This window comes from Pezoporus occidentalis, unplaced genomic scaffold (genome assembly GCF_034315485.1).
Source record: "Pezoporus occidentalis ecotype Australia unplaced genomic scaffold, CSIRO_AGI_Poc_V1 ctg66, whole genome shotgun sequence".
Classification (NCBI taxonomy): Eukaryota; Metazoa; Chordata; class Aves; order Psittaciformes; family Psittacidae; genus Pezoporus; species Pezoporus occidentalis.
In genome coordinates, this window is record NW_026916009.1 from 325,151 (window position 1) to 347,382 (window position 22,232).

The 22,232-nt window shown below is 36.7% G+C and overlaps 2 protein-coding genes across 7 annotated transcripts in view; one reads left to right on the top strand and one right to left on the bottom strand.

The window, feature by feature from the left end:
• The window catches only part of DYTN (dystrotelin), a 60,196-nt gene extending 58,583 nt beyond the window's left edge, over positions 1-1,613 (top strand). The window contains exon 15 of the mRNA XM_062640583.1: positions 1,214-1,613. The gene's annotated coding sequence lies outside the window, so the exon portion shown is untranslated. The remainder of the gene's footprint in view (positions 1-1,213) is intronic.
• Positions 1-22,232, bottom strand: part of ADAM23 (ADAM metallopeptidase domain 23) — a 70,189-nt gene that overhangs the window by 13,742 nt on the left and 34,215 nt on the right. For all 6 annotated transcript variants that reach the window (XM_062640576.1, XM_062640575.1, XM_062640579.1 and 3 more), the window contains 15 exons: positions 21,508-21,579; positions 20,183-20,349; positions 17,733-17,817; positions 16,824-16,914; positions 15,571-15,619; positions 13,281-13,380; positions 10,635-10,706; positions 9,761-9,847; positions 9,528-9,608; positions 7,651-7,701; positions 7,111-7,174; positions 4,769-4,874; positions 3,257-3,376; positions 2,157-2,325; positions 152-263 (listed from right to left, as the gene is read on the bottom strand). In XM_062640576.1, coding sequence (XP_062496560.1) covers positions 152-263; positions 2,157-2,325; positions 3,257-3,376; positions 4,769-4,874; positions 7,111-7,174; positions 7,651-7,701; positions 9,528-9,608; positions 9,761-9,847; positions 10,635-10,706; positions 13,281-13,380; positions 15,571-15,619; positions 16,824-16,914; positions 17,733-17,817; positions 20,183-20,349; positions 21,508-21,579 — 1,426 coding nt within the window. The remainder of the gene's footprint in view (positions 1-151; positions 264-2,156; positions 2,326-3,256; positions 3,377-4,768; positions 4,875-7,110; positions 7,175-7,650; positions 7,702-9,527; positions 9,609-9,760; positions 9,848-10,634; positions 10,707-13,280; positions 13,381-15,570; positions 15,620-16,823; positions 16,915-17,732; positions 17,818-20,182; positions 20,350-21,507; positions 21,580-22,232) is intronic.

Consider the following 22,232-nt stretch of genomic DNA (forward strand, 5'->3'; position numbering starts at 1 on the left):
ATTTCACCTACACAAAGCAGAATTTTATTGTCTGGGTCTAAAAAGGACTGTACAATAATATTGGGTTGTTATATGACAATCTACTACCATGTAGCAACAGAAAAAATGTCATAAATATTTGAAAGAACATCAAAACTGAAATCACACAAACCCTTGGGTCCTTCATCCTTCTTGCTACCAGTATCCCTGATAGGATCATCAATACTGCAGTCTGTCCCAGCCCAGGAGAAATTACAAATGCAAGTGGCTTCATTACTACAAATCTGGAAAGGAAAATAAATGACAGCAATTGTTTTTTTAACTACATTTTATTAAATTTCTTTAACATGTAGTTAGGTATTTAATTCACAGTATAAAACTTATCCATTTTTATTTATATTTTATATATATTTATATATTGTGAAAATACCTGTGAGTGTTTAGCACAAGTATAATACATCAGTAACCTGAAAGTTTGCTTTAACCCTCTAAATACACTCAGATGCTAAGAAAAGCAGAAGTGGCCCCCAGTGGTTTCATCTTCACGTGCACTACACAGCTGCACAGAATGTAAAAAAATAACAGAAATTCTCATCTAGAAAAACCCCTATCTAGTGTAGTTAGATCTCCACTCACCCTATCTGGACTTTGAGCCTGAATGTCCAGAACAAATACAAGTATTAGCGTCTAAAAGGTTCAAGACATGGTTATTCTGTACAACCTCTCATTTACAGCTTGCTCCCATGTATTAAAACCAATAAGATTTTCATTGGTTTTGTCAGAAATTTTTTCTAAGCAGCAATGTTATGTGCTTGCTTATCTTTTAGAAAGACAAAATAGTACTTCCTATGTCTATATTTAGTTGAATGACCTCTAAAGATAGGACTTAGGACTCACTAAAATTGGCAATATGCTTGCCAGATACAGGAAAACCTAACCAACTGGTAAGCCCTAAAGTATCAAATCAATGGAGTTGAGAGCTATGAACTTTCCATATTAAAAAGCACATGTAATGGGTTGCTAGAAGAGGTTACTAAGGGGAAAAAACCATGACATGAGAAACAGACACAAAACAAAGAATGAAGTTTTGATTATGAGACTAGAAGTGAAGTCAATCATTAGGTATCAGCTAATCAGTCTTTTGGACACTGGAATATAAGGTCATAATAAACCAGAAAACTGCTTACATACTAATGATTATACGCAAGTACTACCTCTGATTTTTTTCTTTTAGCTTAACTTTTACCTCATTCTGCTTCTTAAAGTATTCACTGAAGAATCTTAGCTAGGAAGTTGAAGACAAACACATCCTATGGTAGGTCGGATCAACTCAAGTAGTCTTTTAAATTATGAATTGGAATAATCCAAAGCAAACCAAAGAAGGTAACAGTTCTCTTACCAGTCATGCTACTCTCCAAATGTACCAAGATGATTTCTAGATCTCCTAGAAATTTTACTTTCCATTTTTATTTTTAGTTTCTTGATTTTTCAATGTAACCCTCTTCTCTAAAGCGCTCCATCTTCAAGTGCACATAACAAGAAGGAAGAAAAATGCCTTCTTGTATAAAGTCTAGCCCCTCAGGCAAGTATTTGTCTACTGAATCTAACAGTGGAAATGTTTTATCAATCTTACAGCCAAGACAGATCATTAAAACATACCTAATGTCTTAGACAAATGGACTTACAGGTAGAAACCAGAATATAATGAGCCTGAATGCAAAATGATACACACTGCATCTGTCCAAGAACAATCTCTGTTGAGATACAACAGTTTAAGTTTTACTTAAGTCATGGGGTATAACTCCATGAACCCAAGACCAATTTCATAGAAGTGTCAGGATGTAGGAAAAAGTCTAACTGAAGATGGTAAATACTCTGAAATACGGGTACTACATTACAGAAGCCTTTCAGTAACTGATATAAAAGCTTTTTTTTTTTTTTCTAGAAACAAAAACAACACTGGGTATAACTGCAGAACTAATTTGACAGCTTTGCTGCCTAAAATCTTACCTGTGCATCACAGAATGGCAGTCTTCCCCTAAATTTAAACATTTGTGTTTGCAGATCAACAGGTCTTAGGAACACTTTCAGGCAGAGAACTCCACAGGTTACATTAAGACCAGATAGAGCAGAGACAGCTGGAGAAGCTTAGCTGCTAACTCCCAGTTCAGACTTACCCCATGACCAGAACAGACTTTTCCATTAGAACCAATGGGACAGCTGCTTATGTTCAAGGACTGAATTGGCAGGCACTTTTTGTCCAGACACATCATCTGAGGTCCACATGGAGCTCCATCCTCCACATAACCTAAATCTGTATCATCATCTAAAAGAACATGAGCACCACTACGAGAAAAAAGTTTTAAGGTACTATTAGTATTATGACTGGAGTCTTTTGAAAATATTAAACATGTCAGTGTAGATACTAAAAGCCTCAGACCCTTCTCTCATTTGGGCATACAGACAGATTAAACAAAATCATGCCTGTCCACAGAATCATTTGTCTGTGCACAGCACTGACAATGTGTTCCAGCAGTCAGACTAAAAAGAAGTCTTGATGATGGCTTAAATACTCACAAAGGGCACCTTAGGCTTTGGGGTTCTTTTAATAGCCTTTGATGGGCCATGCTTTTTTCCCTTTTTATTTTTCTCCCCTCAAATACTGTGAAATACTAGTGCTAGAAAAACATGGAAAAAAAAGCCAAACCCTCACGAGATTGAGACACTAGTAGAATAACAGGAAATTTAAGAAATCATTGTTCACTTAGGACCTAACTATGTAAAAGAGTATTCTTAGTATGACAGCAGTGTTGCCAATGTCTTTGAAACACAAATCCAGTATTGTGCACAGCAGGCTAAAATTTACCTGCCTTTTAACTGAACTGTAGTTTAACATCTTATCCTGTAATAAGAAACTCTTCAGTTTCCTCCAGTTCCCTACAGCTATTTCCCTGAGTATGTAAGACACAAAATCATTATGTTTAAAATATATGTCTTTGAAATGACAGTCTTTTTATCCCCCAGGAAAGTATAATGCTGAGCATTAAACTCTGACTGAACTGGAGAAATCAGCTAATTAGGAGGACAACCCACATTTTTCCCTCTTTAAATGTGGAATATTAGGCTTTATTTTAATCAGAAATATCACTCAGGATAATGATTCTGCTGAGCTGTAAGATATTAATTACCTAAAAAAGTCATAGAATTTTACAGCTATGTTTGTCTTAATTATGTTTGACAGAGTAAAATAATGTCAGAACTTTGCATTATCTTTTACCTGCAATCCACTATTCGTCCTTGATGATAAAAAGAGTTTGGAATAATTTCTCCTTGAACTTGGCCAACTCGTGGAACTCTCGTAAGATTAGTACAGAGCAAAAAGCCACAGAAAACATCACTGTGAAATGAAAACATAAATCAAAAAGTTACTAGAATAATACAAAGTATATGTACAGAAAAGACTGGCAATGATGCTGCTGATCACATTAAGCAATATATTATGGTAAGCCACATATTTTCAGAGTACAAGTCTGGAAGTAAAATATTATTTGATATAAATGAGAAGAGGCAAAAAGCATCGCTCACGCTAATGCACCAGTAAAAGTTCATATGAACCAAAAATTTATCTATGCTCTAATTACAATATAGTGCAATTAAGAGGAGTTAAACTGTACAAACCTTGGTCACATCAGGATAACTTACATTTCCCTCTCTAGCAGTTTGAATGCTGTACATTGAGTTTGAATTTTTATTTGAATTTTATTTCCTTTGCAGGGCAACAGAATCATGATAAAAATCACCAGCATGCAGTGTGTGTGCCTGAACTTTGTTAAAGAATCGGCTTCATTTGATGTTATTTTGTATGTGCAATCTTTAATAGAAGGATATCAGGTTAAAAATTCCATCTCTCCCTCTTAAAATTGTCCCAATTCATAGAAGAAGCTGGATGAATGCTGGAAGCTGTATTTGTGAAAACTGCAAAACATTTTAAATGGCCCTTCAGCTACATCATTTTTCTGCATCTCTCTACTGACCCAAAACCAGTTTTATACAAAGTTTTTAACAACCTATCAGAACAACACTAATCTAAATATAGAAAATATCCATTACACAACTCCTTTCCTTATGATCCTATCTGAAAAGTTAATCATGTAATAAATAAAGCCACTTGATAAACATCAAATAGACAAAGAAGGAAAACACCATTCTGAGACTGGAACTGTTACATGCATACCTAAAAATTACAAACCAGTAAGAGAATCAGGAGAAATTTAAATCTCTCCACTAATGGCCATTAACTTGAAAAGTAAATTTCATCAAATACCATGCTCACATACAAGTGAATCAGCCATTTTCTCTAAGAGCATCCAAGTGTCTAATGGTCCTCTCTGGTCAAAAATAAAGGTTGAAACACACTTGAAATATCATAATTTGTTATTAATCCCGGAGCAAGTAAAAATAGCATGTGTATTTGCAGCCTAATTTATCCCTACCAAATGTGAAGTGTTTGTATACTATGAACATGTGATGGTTTGCTGCCCTCTGCCCCAGCTCCTTGTAAAGTATTAAAGTCAAAGTACATTCTTCCGAGAACCTGGAATTCTTTATAAGTGTATTTGTAGAGTCAGCCATGGATTTGTCTGAATGGAACTTTTACAAGATGCAAACCTTGTGAGGGAAAGAAGATCCAAAATAAGGCAAAACAAACTGCTGACACTTTCATGAAAAAGTAGCCAATATTAAGCCAGTATTAACCAATACCCAACTAATGTCTATGAAGATAACTTACTGTTTGCTACACTGAATCCATCGGTCTCCATCTTTTCCACAGTTTCCTTTTTTTGTACCTTCTGTATTAAGCTTTTCGTAACAAAATTTGTCAGATCCTGAAGACTCTGTTGGTGAAAAAGGAGATAATTTCCACTGACACCATCACAGCTCTGAAAACCTGCAAGAGTTATTGCAGCAGTTCTCTATGTTTTTAATACAAAACACATATCTAACCACATACGTACATACACAGATGGTATTTTCCAGTGACTCCAATGGGATCCCAGCAGACTGAACTGCAGTACCTACAGAAGGCTTTTCTTAAACAATGCTCAGTGGCCAAAACTTGCTTGAACTTTAAAAGTAAAAAACAGTTTCCACAGTGTCGATATTGTCTCCTGCACTTAAATTTATCTGTGCTCTAATTTTGTTCACTTCAAAACAGCTGCACATACATTTACTCTAACTGTTTTCACTGCAATTATTCCCAATCTGTCTTTCCGCAGACCAAAGATTTTACAAATTACGTATATCATAAGTGTATGTTCTGACATCAAATAAATGTTTATTTTATTTTCTGTTTGGAGACTTCATAGAGAAAACCAAGGTTGAACGGTCAGAGTGTAACTTCTACTGCTCTCTAGGAGTGGAAATTTGAACTAAACGGTTTAAACCACAATTATTTAACAAACAAGGTCTTCTTTTTTTTTCTAAAAATCAGTTGAAAAAAAGCCAGTTCTAGAGGAAGCCAACCGTATCCTGGGCTGCATCAAAAGGAGCGTGACCAGCAGGTCGAAGGAGGTGATCCTGCCCCTCTACTCTGTTCTCGTGAGACCTCACTTGGAGTATTGTGTGCAGTTCTGGTGTCCTCAACATAAAAAGGACATGGAACTGTTGGAGCAAGTCCAGAGAAGGGCCATGAGGAAGATCAGGGGACTGGAGCACCTCCCGTATGAAGACAGGCTGAGGAAGTTGGGGTTGTTCAGCCTGGAGAAAAGGCGGCTGCGTGGAGACCTCATAGAGCCTTCCAGTATCTGAAGGCAGCCTATAGGGATGATGGGGAGGGACTCTTCATTCGAGACTGTAGTGATAGGACAAGGGGTAATGGGTTAAAACTTAAACAGGGGAAGTTTAGATTGGATATAAGGAAGGAGTTCTTTACTGTGAGGGTGGTGAGGCACTGGAATGGGTTGCCCAAGGAAGTTGTGACTGCTCCATCCCTGGCGGTGTTCAAGGCCAGGTTGGACAGAGCCTTGGGTGGCATGGTTTAGTGTGAGGTGTCCCTGCCCATGGCAGAGGGGTTGGAACTTGATGATCTTAAGGTCCTTTCCAACCCTAACTATTCTATGGTTCTAAGATCAAATACTAAACGTAAATAAGACAGAGGAGTTTCAGTAAAATCACCTGTACAGAAGGAAACCAAATATTTTAAAACATAATTGCATAAGATATGAAGTAATTAGTTAATAAAAACAGATATTGCCTTTTAGTGCCTATTACCAAAAAAATGAAAGGTGGCAGCATAAAGACAAATCTATCCAATTTTACAGTTATATAGCATCTTTTGTATTGTACAAGACAATAAATGGTAAAATTATATTCTTTCCCTCACATCTTCCCCAGAATGGAATGAGTCTTCTGCCTCAAACAGGCAGTGTCAGCAATGGCAGTTAGATTAGACAAAAAGCACAAAAAGGTATGAAGTGCCAGAGGACAGGACATCCTGATAGTTCTGCTCTGCTGAACTTCCTCAAAGTCATTGCTCAGAAAATTTATCCCCTCTCAGCTGCAAGAAGCCAAAATCCATTGCAACTGCAGTTCTATTTTGCTCAGCACCTCTGGGCTTTAATTCATACTGTGTATATTTAAATTCACACCAATGAATGAATTTTCTTGACTTATAGGATGGTATAGCAAAGACAGACAAGCTGAATCAGCTTTAGCATGAACCACTGCTGGGATAATGGAATTGGTAACTGCCATTAAAAAACCAAAAAAAACATCCGTTTTGAACTATACAAAAAAAAAATCCTCAAACAAATATTTTTTCCCCTGAGTAACAATAACTCAAAGTTGTCAATATTTTGTATGCTTTCTCATCCAGTTCCACCAGAGTCCAGCATTTGCTGCCCTACTTATGTCTGCAACGACATCATGTCAGAACTATCTCACTGTCATCACTCCCAGACATGAAATTTCACTTGGCCATCAAGCCACGGGATCTCACTGCAGTCTACTCTAATGAGCAGAAAACTTACTTTAAGTTACAGTGGCAGGAACAAAAAATAACATCCTAAAAACACAAAACACAGGAATGAACCAGAAATAAAATACATTTTAAGGTAGTTAAAGTCAACCTACTAGATCCCCAGATATATTTGCATTGATTATCTCTTGTCTTGCATTCACCATTATAGCAACGACCCTAAACAAAACACAACATGTTAGCAATGAGAACTGAATACCATTTCATTCGTTCCCCTCCCTCAACAAATGTCTCATTTTGATCCTTCACATGCAGATTGGGAGGTAATTTTCATGAATTTGGGTAAATTGAGTACACATTTTGCCCAGATTCTCAAAGTTGGTGCCTAACATGTACTGACATTTCAGCAACTGCTTTATAGCCTCATTTATGTAGATATAAAGAATTTGTTAACATGGAGTGTAATAAAAGCTAAATATGCAAATGTAAGGATGCCAAGCAGATTTTACTCTAAGTAAGTTATTAGTCAGTGTTCATCGACTGCATAAAGCACAAGCAACAGTGATGTCCAAAAGACAAAATACATAAATAGTGAAGACAGGATTAAAAAAACCTAAACAAAACCAAAACCTTGTATTCTTGTATATGGTTGATTTCTATTTGCTGCTGTGCAGGGATTTTTAAACACTGCATACCTGATTAGAATCACAGGCATACCCGTCTTGCTTATGAAGATTTGGTGGACACTGAAAAACAGTGACAATTTTTTTATCATGTGTACTGTAATAATACAAAGGATCACATATGGAATTTTAATGGATTTAGATGACAACTGCACAATATAATGTAACATAATTAGTGCATGAATCTTTATAGCTACAAATACAAATGAAAAAATGAACATCATCAGCCATGAAATACAATGTTTGGTTAACTTTCTGCATATTCCAAGTGGAAATTAAGGAGGTCATGTAAAATGACAAGCAAAACAAATGTGTTCAGTAACAGGGTATTTGGCAGCTCGTAGTAGGGCCATGTTTGCAACACTGCCACTGCATTCAGCACAGTTCCACTAAGAGTGAGTGAGCACCCAGTTGTAGCCTATCAGTCTATTGCTTATAGAGGTGTAGGGGTTTTTATGATGTTGTGATGTTCTCTTGGCACATGAAGAAGCTAGGAGCAGCCTATTCTCAAAGCTTTTCCTCATCAAAATGGACCTGTGAAGATTTGGAAAGGGTATGCTGCTAGCCAATACTTTGAGGGCAGCCCTTCTAGCTAAAGAAAGCCCTTCTCCCTCCCATTAAGAATGCTCCATATACAGAATAAAAGTTTTACAATAAAATATCAGCAATAGCTACTTATCTGTAAATGTGGATGTCTCACATGGTAATATAAAAAGAGGTTACTGTTAATTTATTGGCATCTATAATTACAGCCAAGGCACAGAAAGAGACGTGATCTATCCTGAATCTTATTTCTTCAAAGCTAAGAATCTGCTGCAGTAAATTACTGCAGCAGAGCTACAAAGCTCTTATATAGCCCTGCAGCTAAATAGTGTTGAAAAGGAGCATATATTACCTAAATCAAAATTGCTGTGAAAATGGAAGATGTACATAAAGTTGTCTGTTGAAAAGAACTCGAGTTAAAACAAGTATTCTGGTTGCTGTTTATTCCCATGCTTTTGAGTATTAGCCAAATGTTTAAGGGAAACGTGTAAGAAAGAGTCTTAAAATTCCAATACCTGTGCACACTCTTAAAAAACAGAACCCTTTATACAAGTCTTACAAGGAGTGGCTGAGGGAACTGGGTTGCTTAGCCTGGAGAAAAGGAGACTCAGGGGAGACCTTATCACTTTCTACAACTACCTAAAAGGAGGTTGTAATAAGATGGGTGTCAGTTTGTTCTCCCAAGTAGCAAGTGATAGGATGAAAGGAAACAGCCTCAGGTTGTGCCAAGGGAGGTTTAGATTAGGTAAAGTTCCCTCACTGAAAGGATTGTCAGGCATTGAAACAGGCTGCTCAAGGAAGTGGTTGGGTCACCATCCCTGGAGATATTTAAAAGACGTTTTGTAGGTGATGCTTAGTGGTGGTTTAGTGGTAGACACTGGGACACAATGATATTAAGGGTCTTTTCCGACTTAAATGATTTGATACTCGGTTATAGTTTCCTATGTTCATTTTTTAAAATATTTTATTTAATAAAAGCTTACCCTTATTCCATTTGATTCCATTCACATTTGCTATATATTCTTAGTACTTACGCTATAGACCAGGCAAAGAGTAAAGGAGGATGTCTGACACAAATACTACACAGATACACAAAACCCCACAAGTTTGAAAAACCAAATAAACCTACAGAGGTAATATTTTGAGTCCACTTAGATTAATTTTGAGTTATGATGTTTTATTCTTTTGTTTAAAAGGTTTTGTTAGGATTAAAAAATAACCTGCTGCAGTTATTTTGGGCATATGAGTGTGCAGTTTGCTAATCTGGATTTTTCTTCTTAAACTGATATGAAAATGAGTGCAAGCATACATCAACAGTGAAGCAGAGAAAGCTTCTGCATACATACCTGGCCAGAATCCCCAGTGCAGAACTCTGCAATATCACATTCATTCACTGCGTATCGACAGTCATAGCCCCGTGGGAAAAACTAGAAAATGAAGAATATAGTTCAGGTCTAAGATTAGGTCTACATAAGCTGTTCCTTTTCATTCTACATAAAACACACTTTGAACTATAACAAGCTGCATAGGACTGCCACGGACAATGGACAGAACAATGATATACTGCAGCAACACTCACAAGACATGATGTATTACAGCAGGGTCCATCACTACAGTGAGCTCCATTAGAAAGAGAGCACTTCTTACAACAATCTGCATAGCACTCCTGAAGAAAATATTAAGCAAAATTTAGTCTTCCATTGTAAGTAACAATTTTCTTCACAATCTTTCCAACAAACTATTAGGTACCAGCAGACAAAAGATTCAGTTCAGCACTGATGAGTTGGAATTATCAGCTAGAAGAATATTTGCAATGCTCAGATACTAAAGGTAAAACAGTGACAAATATGCTATAGCAACAAAGGCATTCACACCTTTGGAAGCTTCTTAACAGGTGTGGAATAGCCTGTGCCAAATGCAAGCTGCTTAGCCAAATTGCTCAGAATGCAGGAAAAAAGATTAAGGACACTAATTATGGGTGCCATTCTCTTTAAATATTAGAACTAGGACTCAAACCTACAGGGCAGGTTTGAAAAAAAATGGAATATTTCCAAAATAGAGAAAAACCCAACAGTTTACTTATTCTGTCCAAACCCAGGCATCTATCTCTAAGCATTGATAAGGAATCTACCACTCCAGGTACACAAATAATTCAAAACTTGCTGGAAAGCAGCTACACCTTGTCACCTGCATAACAGGAACCATTCAGAGGACAATCTATCATCTTTGCACTCATTATAACTTGGGAAAATGTTTTAACACAGTCCTTTAACAAAGCTGTTCCCAAACAACAGGCAAAACAAATTCACTTCCATAACCTTTCCCCCTCCCTTACCAATCATGTAACTTACCTCACTATACTTTGTAAGAAAAATAAGACTTGTGGACTAATATATACTTGAGTAGTATATACTTGTAATATATACTTGTGGAGTAATATATACTCTACTTGCCATTCGGAAACCGCAATCACATTCTTCTCCTGCTTCTACATATCCGTTTCCACACTCAGTGGTTTCAAAAAGCTGAAAGCAAAAAAGATCCCCAGCCTGTAAGATTAAAACTAGCATCAAATGAGTTTTCTGTCCCACATAGCCCGTTTCCACCATGCCATGGAAACACGTTCTCAGAGAATATACATGCTGTGATACTGCAATGGGGAAGGCAGAATGATTTCAACTGCTGCTAGTCAAAACTGTTCAGTCATGAAAGTTGTATAACTGAAAGCTAACCCTCTTTAGGAGAATACTGATCTCAGAAAATCATGATAATCAGAAATACCATAAAATAATACTCAAGGAGATAATATTTGAACTTTGTTCCTATGCTATGGACTCCCATTTCTTCGACGATTCCTTCAAGAAACCAGCCAGCAGTAAGATCTCTGGGATCTGTGCAGGTACACACACATGCTCACGCAATTAGCTCCCATCTATTCCAGTGTAATATGTGCATGAAAGTAATAAACATTAAGAAATACTGCCAAAAGTAAGTTCTGTGTGCCTTATTAGTAAATTAGAATAACAACCACATACAGATAGTGCTAAACAGTTAATCCTCGAACCAGATGTATACAATACAGGTAAGTCCTAGAGTTCAGGATGGTATAGATTCTATTCCGGTTTCACATATCATAATAATGATTAATGGTAATTTAAGATATTTTTCAGTCTTGTCAGAAATAATTTTGAAAAAACTGTGCCTGTTTTCAATGTAAAAATTCTGCTTTAAAGTCCTGTAAGAATATGAGGAATCCCCAACTAAACTGAGCTATTAGCACCATAAACACGTTCATCACTAGAACGTGGTTGAAACAAGAAGGTAGAAGTTAACAAGTTAAAATAAGAACATAAATCTGCAGCTAAATAAGGGTGAAAGATGCGAGTAAACATGTTCTTTCTGCATGGGCTTAGTGGCAATACAGCTGTTGAGGATTATCAAGATATGAAATGTAAAACATATAATACAACACAAATTAGTTATAAACTTGGATAAAATTCTACTTTGGTACTTTGGGCAGGGGGGAGGAATCATAATTCCTAATAAAAAAGAACAAAAACATTTTACTTTGGTTGCATAAACTACATAGGTAATCAATAGCACCTATAATTTTGGGTGCCAGAAGCAAAGCTACACTACTACATACATACACCTGTATGTACTCTTCTTCACTAACAATCTTGTTTAGAAAACTTATGTTTTTCTCTATAAGCCACTGTTACTACCAAGCTTCCGTGGAAACAGCAAGATCTCTTATCCTGAACCTGAAATTCAATTCGCCATCAGACAGACCTGGTTACCTGACCTGCAGCCCATAGGAAAATAAAAACAGGGTCAACCAGAGAAATGCAAGGAAGTAATAGAACACACAAATTTCCTATGGCATTTATCAGGAACCATCAAATGTTCACATACATGTCAGAGCATAACCAAAATGTTATGATTAAGAATTACATCATGGTGACTGCTTAACACAACTACGTTTTATTTACCTGAATGTTAAACACAGCATTTTCTGCCTAACCTCATATTGTATAATTTCCGCCCCTCTTCCCCTTCCCCGCAACATACTTCAGTTTCAAAGCCGTGAAAAATTGACAGAGGTAACAATTCAATTGTTCTCCTGGGACCATTTTCATTAAGTAAACCAGATTTCTATTCTAAATACAGTCAATTTGACAACTTGTTCACATTATCTTGCTCGACAGCCAGCATCAGAAAATGAAGCCATGTTTGCTTTTCTCCTTGCTCACTCTTTCTTGTACGAATTCTTACATTCTTATTCCATAAGCAAAGCTTGCTACCCTGGGAAAAGACTGAAAAACACTCTAACAAGCAAAATCGTTTTGGTTAATTGTGCAAGGTGGTGGTCTGCCAAGGCATTCAGCACAGTAAACAGAACAGCCCAATAGGCTCACGTGGTACTAAATTCTACAAGGACAGCATGTTTGACACCATGATTAAGTGGAATATTAATACTTTGGATTGGTCTTACTTTGCAAAAAGAGCCACATTGAATCTGTTTATATAACTCAGCTTTAGAAGGATGTCATGCTAATATTGCCTTAGCAAAAAATATGATAGTGATAATTTTTTAGGCGGAAAAAGCAGTGGATGGTGTAAGGAAACAGTTATAAATTAGAGCTTGCTAGATGTACATCTGAAAGGAAATTAAGATAACTTTGAGAACAACCACAAGCTGCTACTGTCTGTATGAAGTAAACTATTGATTTCTAATTCTTGGTGTGGTAACTGACATTCTTTTTAACAGCCTCAGGCAAAAAGTCCAAGAATTAAGTATATGTGGAGCATGCATTACAACCTCACTTCTGGATTCATTTTGCACTACTTCCCTCTTAAGTAGTAGTGCATTTATGCTGAACGGGGGTGTACCTGGCTGCGAAAAAAAAAAGCATCTGTAATATCTGTCATTATTTGAGCATGAAGAATTGATGGAAAACAAGCTGCATTCCTCTCGAAATTAATTTGAAATGTTATTGGAATGAACAGTCAGCTGCTTACAAGGAATGTCAAGAAAATACCCGCCTAGACATCTGGATAAATTTAGCAGATGTGCTGACTACAAACATATTTATTACCTTTGTTGGCCTGTTGAAAAGGCAGGCACCTCCGCCACGAAGTAAGAACTCTTTGTATTCTGCAATGCTGCATTTGGAGAATTTCCTGGAATGGTATACCCTAAAATGGCAAAGAAACAGCTGAGTAAATGCCTTGAGACATCAACAGTTACTGCAGGGGGGCAGAGGGGTCACAACATTTTTTAATACTGTCAATCCCAGTTTCTTACAACCACTGTGTGCAACAGGATGTCAGCTCAATCTTAGCCTCAAACAAAATCAGAACAAAAAAGAAAGTTCCCTAATATTTTGCATTTTTATATTTCTATTATATGGATCCACAGTATATGAAATCGTAGTTGTCTTCTTAATAAGGTGAAGCCACATTATCATAACAGCTGCTATGCACCCTCTCAATTGCATGCATAATCCAGCGTTCTCTTGGGTTTATCTTCCCTGCAGCTTCAGTTTAAAAGATGGACTCCCTGATTTTATGCCAGGGTTTTAAAACTGTTCAATTCTTCTGATCCTGTTAATAAGCTTAATTTTTAAAGTAAAAGTAACTAAGAACAGTTGTACAGGGTCAGAACAAAAATCCACTTTACCCAAATCCCATCTGGCCCTGTGAATATGCCCAGAGAAGAGCAGAGTACTATACTACTATTTGCAGAATGGTTTTCCAGCTTCCAAAGATTTTTAGCTCAATGACATTCCCAGGAAGACTTACTTTGTCTTACTTAATAATCTTGACTGTATTTTCTTCCATGAATTTGCCCTAAATCTTTTAGCATCTACAAGGTGCTGTAGCAGGAAGTTTCACAGCTTAATTATAGACTGATAGGAAAACAATTTCATCCTGATTTTTCCGTCACCTGTTTTTCTTGTTTATTTCCTGTCTCCCTACTTCTTACACTGCAAGAAAGAATCATCTGCTACACTGTTCACAATGTTATAAACTTCTCTCATATTTACTGATGAAAACATACTTTATCAGCAACTTCTCACACAGAAACTGTCTGATGTTTTTATTAGCTACGTTTTGAGATCTGGGAACGAGAACTATGCACACTATTACAGACGGGGTAACCATGCCATAAGGATTTTCTTCATTCCCCTCCTAGCAGCTCACTGATACTGAGCTGACATTTCCCCATTTAATTATTCTATATATAAAAATTACCTTCAGGCACTGATGAAGTGACGAGGCTTTACACTGCAGTTTGTTATTCACTTAGTTCAGAAGTCAACCCTTTTTCAGCTTCTGGGCGACTGTCATCTGCTCCTGGCTTTTTTGTTTTAGCATACTAGATACACAAGAGGTTTGTTCCACAACCCCTTCCACCAGTATCTCCACCCAAGACTGATACTCTGACCAGTTCACCACAGGGGGGAAACTGGTGAATAGAAGTATTCTGGTCAATGCCTTACTTTGGATTCCAGAGGCAAACTTCTGAATAATTTTCTGTTGCATTCATACAGTGGCTGGCAACTACAAATCTACAGGAAAGCCACATGGTAGTTCTACTTAAGAACCAGTTCCTTCATGCTTAGTATGAAGAAACTAAGCACCTTCTGCCTTATTTATAACTAATTCTCTCCATGATTTTTGCATCCAAACTTCCACAGTGTGCAGGAATTCTGACAGGAAGTGATTTGTAAGACTCAAAAAGCTATGTTTCAGAAGCTAACTTTTTCTAATCAATTGCTTACAGTACACAGAAAAGAATCTCTGGGAGAGTGTGAGAGCAAAGGGCGATGAAACCTGGTTTCCTCCCATATAGATGTGCTTCCCCCTCAGACTTAACTGACTGTTTAGCTAAGGATTAAGAACAATTGCTGAAAGTTTCCAGCATCTCCTTCTATTCACTGGAACAGAAGTAGAAAAATCTGTTCACTCAAATTTAGAATTTTGAAGGAATGGGGGAGGGAATCTAAAATTCAGGAGGAAAAGATAAGTGCTACCAAAACTGTATTCTAACACTTTTTCAGCTGCATGTAAAAAGTATAACAGGGTTTATTTCATGAAAAACACACATTTGTTACTTTTCAATCATTACAAGTATAGCAAAGCATTAGTCAATACACTGCACTTCAAAATATAAGATTTATGAATAACACCCTAAAATGTGAATAGCGAAGGGAATGAACTACTGAAAACTGAAATAATTGATCTGTATATTTGGGTTGTTCCAACTGCTTCTAATTTCTCATTTGTTAGTACAAAACCACATGAACAAAACCCAATACATAAATATTTATGTATGCTATGAATTCATTCCAGAGCCCTCAATTACTGATAGTTATGACATACCCCGTTTCCTCCATGATGCAACCACCCCAGGATTCAGTGCAGTCACACTCTTCTCAGACAAGACCAAATTCAACAGAAAAGGAAAGCAGTTACAAATACGCTCAGAATGAACATAAGGTACTCACTATAAAAATGGACCTTGAATCATTATACAGAGATTAGATGGCTGCTTGGCTTACAGATTCTAGCCCTAAAAAGGAAACCAGCCCACTTGAAGAGATGCTAATATACTTCATATAACGTGGTGCTTTCAAATTACTGTATGTGCACATTCTTAAAACTCAACACAAAGTTTCAGGCAGCATAAAAATAGCTGGCAAGGCTCTTCCCTGCTCTCAAAACAGGCAGCACAGGGGTATGTGTGCTACACATGATAATGATGATTAAAAATGTTCACGATTCCTCCTCCCTAAAACATGTACAGAACACTCTGAAGGAAAATTGCTACTGGACAGGCCATGTTTTTTCCTTTGGTGTAGTTATTCATAGTAATATGCGAATCAGCCAATCAAACATTCATTAGAAAACGTAGTTGAATGAAAATGGATTTACAGTTTACTTGCAGCTACAGCATGTAAGCCAACAGTGACCAAATTCATACCTTATGGCTGGTAAAACAAAAGTTACAAATTACCTATAATCTACCAAAGAAGTAATATTTTCTCAAAGAAAGGTTCTGTATTCTAGTTACTACTGCAAATCCACACTGTTTCAAGATGCTTACAAGATGCAAGTGGAAAAACCCAACCATTTTCTTTAGCCCCAAAAGGGGCTTTTGCAGCAGCTTTTGCATCCACACTCTCAATGTGTTAAGGCCACATCAGTCTAATCTTCTGGCTGTGAAGCAGCAAGGTAACAAGTTGAGCAAATGTCACTGCCAACTAGATTACAGCTTCTTACCATAAATCAGGTATTTTTGTATTTTAAGAAGTCAGTGATAGTACTAGAGGAAATTTCATTATGATAGGAGTTCTGAGCTAAATTAATGGTGTTTTTACCATTATACCATTGCAAGTTGGTTACGAATCTAAACTCCAGACACAGGACATCATTAAGGTCATTGCAAAATCAGTACTAAACTGGTGGTTCTTATTTTGGTTAACCTCAAATTTGGTGCATATATTTTCAAAAGCAGTAATTCTTGCTCTACAGATACAGCCAGTTTGGTATTTGTGTCAAATATTACAAAGGAGGAGTTTATATATATGTATAGCTAAGGGGAACAAAAGAAGACTCTATGTCAGTGTACATACTCGGTTTCCTGGCAGCTGGCTCCCATTGTATTCCAAGGTTCTGAGCAAGACTTTGGGCTAATTCCTGTGCCATGGCCAAAGGGAGGCCATACTGCGTTTCAGGAAGAGTGCAGGGAAAATTAAAAACCAAAACAAAAGCCAACAAAAATAAAATAAAAGTAAAAAAAAAAAAAAAAGAAACACAAAAACCAAAACAAACGTAAGTTATTCTAATGAACACTGCACCAGCTCATTCTGGCTTACCACCCACCTACTACTTCAGCATAATTCTGTGTGCATATAAGGAAAATAAACACAATGAAGTATGTAACAGAAAACACCTCCTCTCTTAACCGTAGGGAATCCCTCTCCATTGGTTAACCAACAGAAAGGAGTCTGCTTGATATATAAGTAATAGTTTTGTATCATATGATCATTGTATGTTAAAACAGGAGATTTTCATTATTGATTTAACACTGCACTGAAGAAAATAAGAATCATCATCATCATCATCATCACACAAAGGAACTCATTTTTTCTAGTTTTAATGTTAAAAACCCCCAGTAAGAATTACATGTCATCAGCAGATCAAGCCTCTTGTAGTGAGAAGACTCAAAATTCTATTTAGTGCTATATTTCAAATGTTCCTGTCTGAGAATTTTGGGTCTAAATTTCTGACATACGTACTACAAGCCAATTTAAGATCTTAGTAAGAGAATAATGCAGACAGGAAGATTGCTTTTTAAAAAGAAAAGCACAGTGAGCAGTAGTTTAATGATGACACAAGAAGGTTGGCTGTGGCTGTGACAATCTGAACTTTTTTAGTTAAATTAGGTTTTCTGTCTGTAACGCCCTGAACACTGAAATAAACTCAGAGGTTTTAATATACAGTTTCTATTTTATTTAATTTCAGTAGTGAAAAAAAATTACCTCATTCACTCCTACTCCTCTGGTCACAGAGCAAACCCCTCCAAAGTAACTTAGGCTGCTCCTTTTGTAATGAAATGTCACATTCCTTACAAAAAGAAATTGAGAAAAAAAACACATTCACATTGGGTACTATTATTGAAAGATCATTTTCACACATATTATGATATCCTGCATGCACATTAAACTTCATCTAGCATCAAAAGCAACTGCAAGTTTACAAACAGAACACAAACATCAAAAGAGTTTATGAGATACAACCTTTGACAAAAATAGTATTTTTATCTTGTAGAGTCAGAATCAGTCCCAACCCACAAACAAACAAGCAGAGGAAGCCAGAGTACCAGATTCCTAAGAGCATACAATCATAACATTTCCTTTAAAAATATAAGGATATATTCCAGTTCATAACCTGTCAGGAAGGAATTCTGTCCTGAAATGTACCAGTATTGAGAATTTTTTTTAATTATGCTCTTCTGCAAACCAATTCAGGTTCTTGTTTCAACTCCAAATAAGAACACTGAGAAGTACACCTAAAGGAAAAGTATTTTAATACTGCACTTTAACCCTGCCTCCTTTCATTTATTATTCATAAGCCCCAAATAATTTAATTAAGTTAATGTTATCTGGATATAAAGTATTCTATAAAATGTCTATAAAATAGGTATCATTCATAATAGTTTAACTTCAAATGCATAATAATAAAACTACACAGCCCTGGGCATGCACAGTAAACGCCTCTAGTCTTTGAAAATTAAATCCTTTCAAAACAGAACCAACATCCCTTTTGTTTTATTAAAATACATGACACTCATTCAGGTATATAGTTATTATTTCAAAACATTCTGACAGTCATCAGAACTTTCAAACCGTAGCGTAACTATACCAAATGCTTAAAGCTGGATGCTTTATAACAGACAGAACCGCAGTAAAGGATGAGGTTGGCAAGTACATCTGCAAATGGTCTAGTTCAACCCCCTTGCTCCAAGGAGGCTCAGCTTGAGCAGGCTGTTCAGGGCCATGTTCCATTACCTTATGAATATCTCCAAGCATGGACACTCCACAGCCTCCCTGGGCAACCTGTTCCAGCATTTGACCTCCACAGTGAAAGGGGTTTTCCCTGTGTTTAAATGAAATTTCCTGTATTCCAGTTTGTATCTGGGACCTTTCACTGCTCACCATTGAGAAGAGCCTACCAGCAAACTCTTCAGCAAGTGACACAATGTACGCATAGAAGTAACTAAGAGTGCACATCATCAGCACTTTGCTATTAGCATTGTGTTGCAATGCCTGCATCAAGGCAGTACAGCTACGACAGAGCCTGGAGGAAATTCTTCATCCTGTGTTTTCATCTTCCTCTGCAGAAGATGAATGTTCTAGGAGAATCACATGGAAGGCACGTCCCACTCTGCTGTTGTAGTATGTCATGCTGCTGGGAGAAGGCTTAAGATCATAGGAGAAGGCTTAAGATCTTAAGAGAAGGCTCAGGGGAGACCTTAGAGCACCCTTCCAATACGTAAAGGGGGCCTTCAAGAAATCTGGAGAGGGACTTCTTACTATGGCATGTAATGACAGGACAAGAAGGGATGGATTTATGCTAAAAGAGGGGAGTTTTCGAGTAGATATTAAGAAAAAATTCTTCACTATGACGGTGGTGGGACACTGGAACAGGCTACCCAGAGTAGTTGTGTATGCCCATCCCTAGAAGTATTAGAGGCAAGGCTGGATGAGGCTTTGAGCAACGTGGTCTAGTGGAAGGTGTCCCTGCCCATGGCAGGGGGGGTGGAACTAGATCATCTTTAAGGTTCCCTCCAACCCAAACCATTCTGCTTCTATAATTTTATGATCTTTATGCTGCACAGGAAAGCATACTCTTCCTCCTATTCCTTTACGATGATGTCAAGTAAAAAAAATACTGTTGCTCAACGTTGATGTGGTGCCTAATGATACAAATGGAACTTCCCCTCAAAAAGCACTGTCTCTCAGGAAACAATTCATTACAGCTTTAGAGGAGGAGACCTTCCATTAACCATCAGTGCAGCTATGCATGTAAATTAATACAGCAACTGGAATGTTCTTGTGGCAATACATATTACTGTCAGCTCTGCCCTCTTCTGCTCTTTACTGGGAAAACAGTACATGACACACACCTGATTAGCGAAATTATGTGTCCTTAAGGGATCATCAGAAGATGCTTCAAATATGGAACATCTCCAGGTTGCAAAGACATTCAAATTTCATTACAGATACATATCAACATGACCTTGGTATATACTCTACCTATTAAAAATAGACTAAGGTGTCAAAAAAATAGATTAAGTTTCCTAAGGCAGGCAGATGAATACCAAGCAAAAGAAGTAAGCAAAAATTAAAAAAAAACAGGTTGGCAAAAGCAGCAGACAAAAAAGTATATAAAATTATAATAGTCTGGAGCATTGTATAATGGTACATACGAGAGCAGGTGCACAGCATCAGCATGCTGTTTGATATACTGCTGTCGATATTTGGAGAAATCATGAAGCATCTGCAGAGGGTCAGGGTGAATGTGAATACGATCTCTGTCTGTCCAAGTTTCCACAGCAACAAGAACCACCCTGGTGTTCAGCTGTTCCTTGTATATCTGGGGGCAGAGACAGGACAGGCACAGGAGTAGAACACTGGGTCAAACATGCACAGTTAGCCAGTAAGAGTAAAGCGGAAGAACAAGAGGGATAAAGCAGGAGGGAAACATGGGGAAATGGTTAGCTGGTAATGTCTTGGACTTCCAAAAAGTTAATATTCTGATCAGTTTAAATTTGGTATTTTAGTGGTCAAAAAAAACCCCTTCCTGCCCTTTTATTGAGCAAGTCCTTTTTCTTTAAAATTCTCATGTTGAATAATTTCACCACTGAGTTTTGCAGAAAACCTGTACAAAAAGAAGAAATGTAAAGGTACACTGGGTGATCGCAAAGAAAAAGAACAGAAAGATCTCAAAGACAAAGAATAGCCAAAGCCAATTCTTAAGCAAAGATTAAATCATTTCTCATTTCTCCAATATATCTAAAATTTAATTCACATAATGCTTGATTTTCATTTATACTATGATCACTTAATACCACTCAAGTAATGTGAGAATTAGGTAAGAATATTAGCTTTTCTATTTATTTTAATGTCCTTGTAGCAATAGACAAGGACAATCAGGCCTTAATAACTACACAACTGTTTAAAATATAGATTTTAACTTGATTCTGAAATAAAACTTGGTTCTGAAATAAAAATGACCTTTAGGTTCAGGTCATAAATAGACAAATTTTATTAACTAAGGTTATTCAGAACTTGCAGATCTACAAAAGATGTATTCCTCATCTGCAATAGACAGTCTGCCCATAAAATGTCTTACATGGGACATAAAAAACAGAGTTCTGATCTGAAAGCACTGGATAATTAATATATTGACTGCCTAATGCATAAAATACACAGAAGGCAAGTTAGTTGGTCACTTCCATGAGGCACCATATTAAATATATACCTTTATTATCTTTTTGCCAAATTATGCCTACAACATTAATTGAAAATATCCTCCTGCCATTATGACAGATAATGATAATGAATAAGCAAGCAGTGACTAGCATTCACCCCAGCCTATTCTTCTGCAGAAGAACTGGAAATTAGTTTTAAAATGTAATTTTTATAGCTGCTTTTTTTTCTAATCCTGGTATATGCTAATTTGAAATTTTAAATACAGTGCTAAACTAACAAGGTCAGTTATACAGTTTTCAGGAGAAACATTGATACTTACAGCATCTACAAGGTTTACCACAGACTTTGCGAAATTGTTTGTGTATGCATTTGAAGAACGGTGCTTTTTGAACTAAAAGGAAAAGTAGAGCACAGTAAAAAGTTAAGTATTAATTACTAATTCTTTATTTTTAAAGCAAGAAAGGAAAATTAATATTTTATGAAAGAGTAAGGGAAAAACTCAAAAAGCTTTTCAGATCACAGCCTATATCGCATCATATTCAAGAATCCCTGGAAGATACAGAAAGCCATATATGCTAATAGGCTTTCACATCCATAAAAGGAGCATTTAGCCACAAGAAATATTCTATTTGATCAAACATTCAAAACTAAATTACAGGTAAACACGAATATAAACATGAGCTCAAAATTGAGCGAATGCTGTACCTTGTGTGCTTAACCTGATGAGTTAAATATCAGGCTGTACTAGCCACGCTCCATGACTATAATTACGAGACATGAAGATGAAGTATTTACCCCATGTCCTATGTACAGCTCTTTGCAAAGGCATCCTTTCTGTACTTTAGGACAAGACTTTTAAGACAAGTAGCACTAGGTATAGCAAAAGGCAAAAGTAAATTTATGTTTGAATATGGAAAGAGTTAAGCTGAGTATCTTCAGTTTTAACTTCAAATATTTTCCATTTCTAGAGACTTAGATGTGCTGTATTACCCATTCTGCTTCTTCTTAATTTCTGTGCATGTCATTACAACTGTTTCCTGCCTT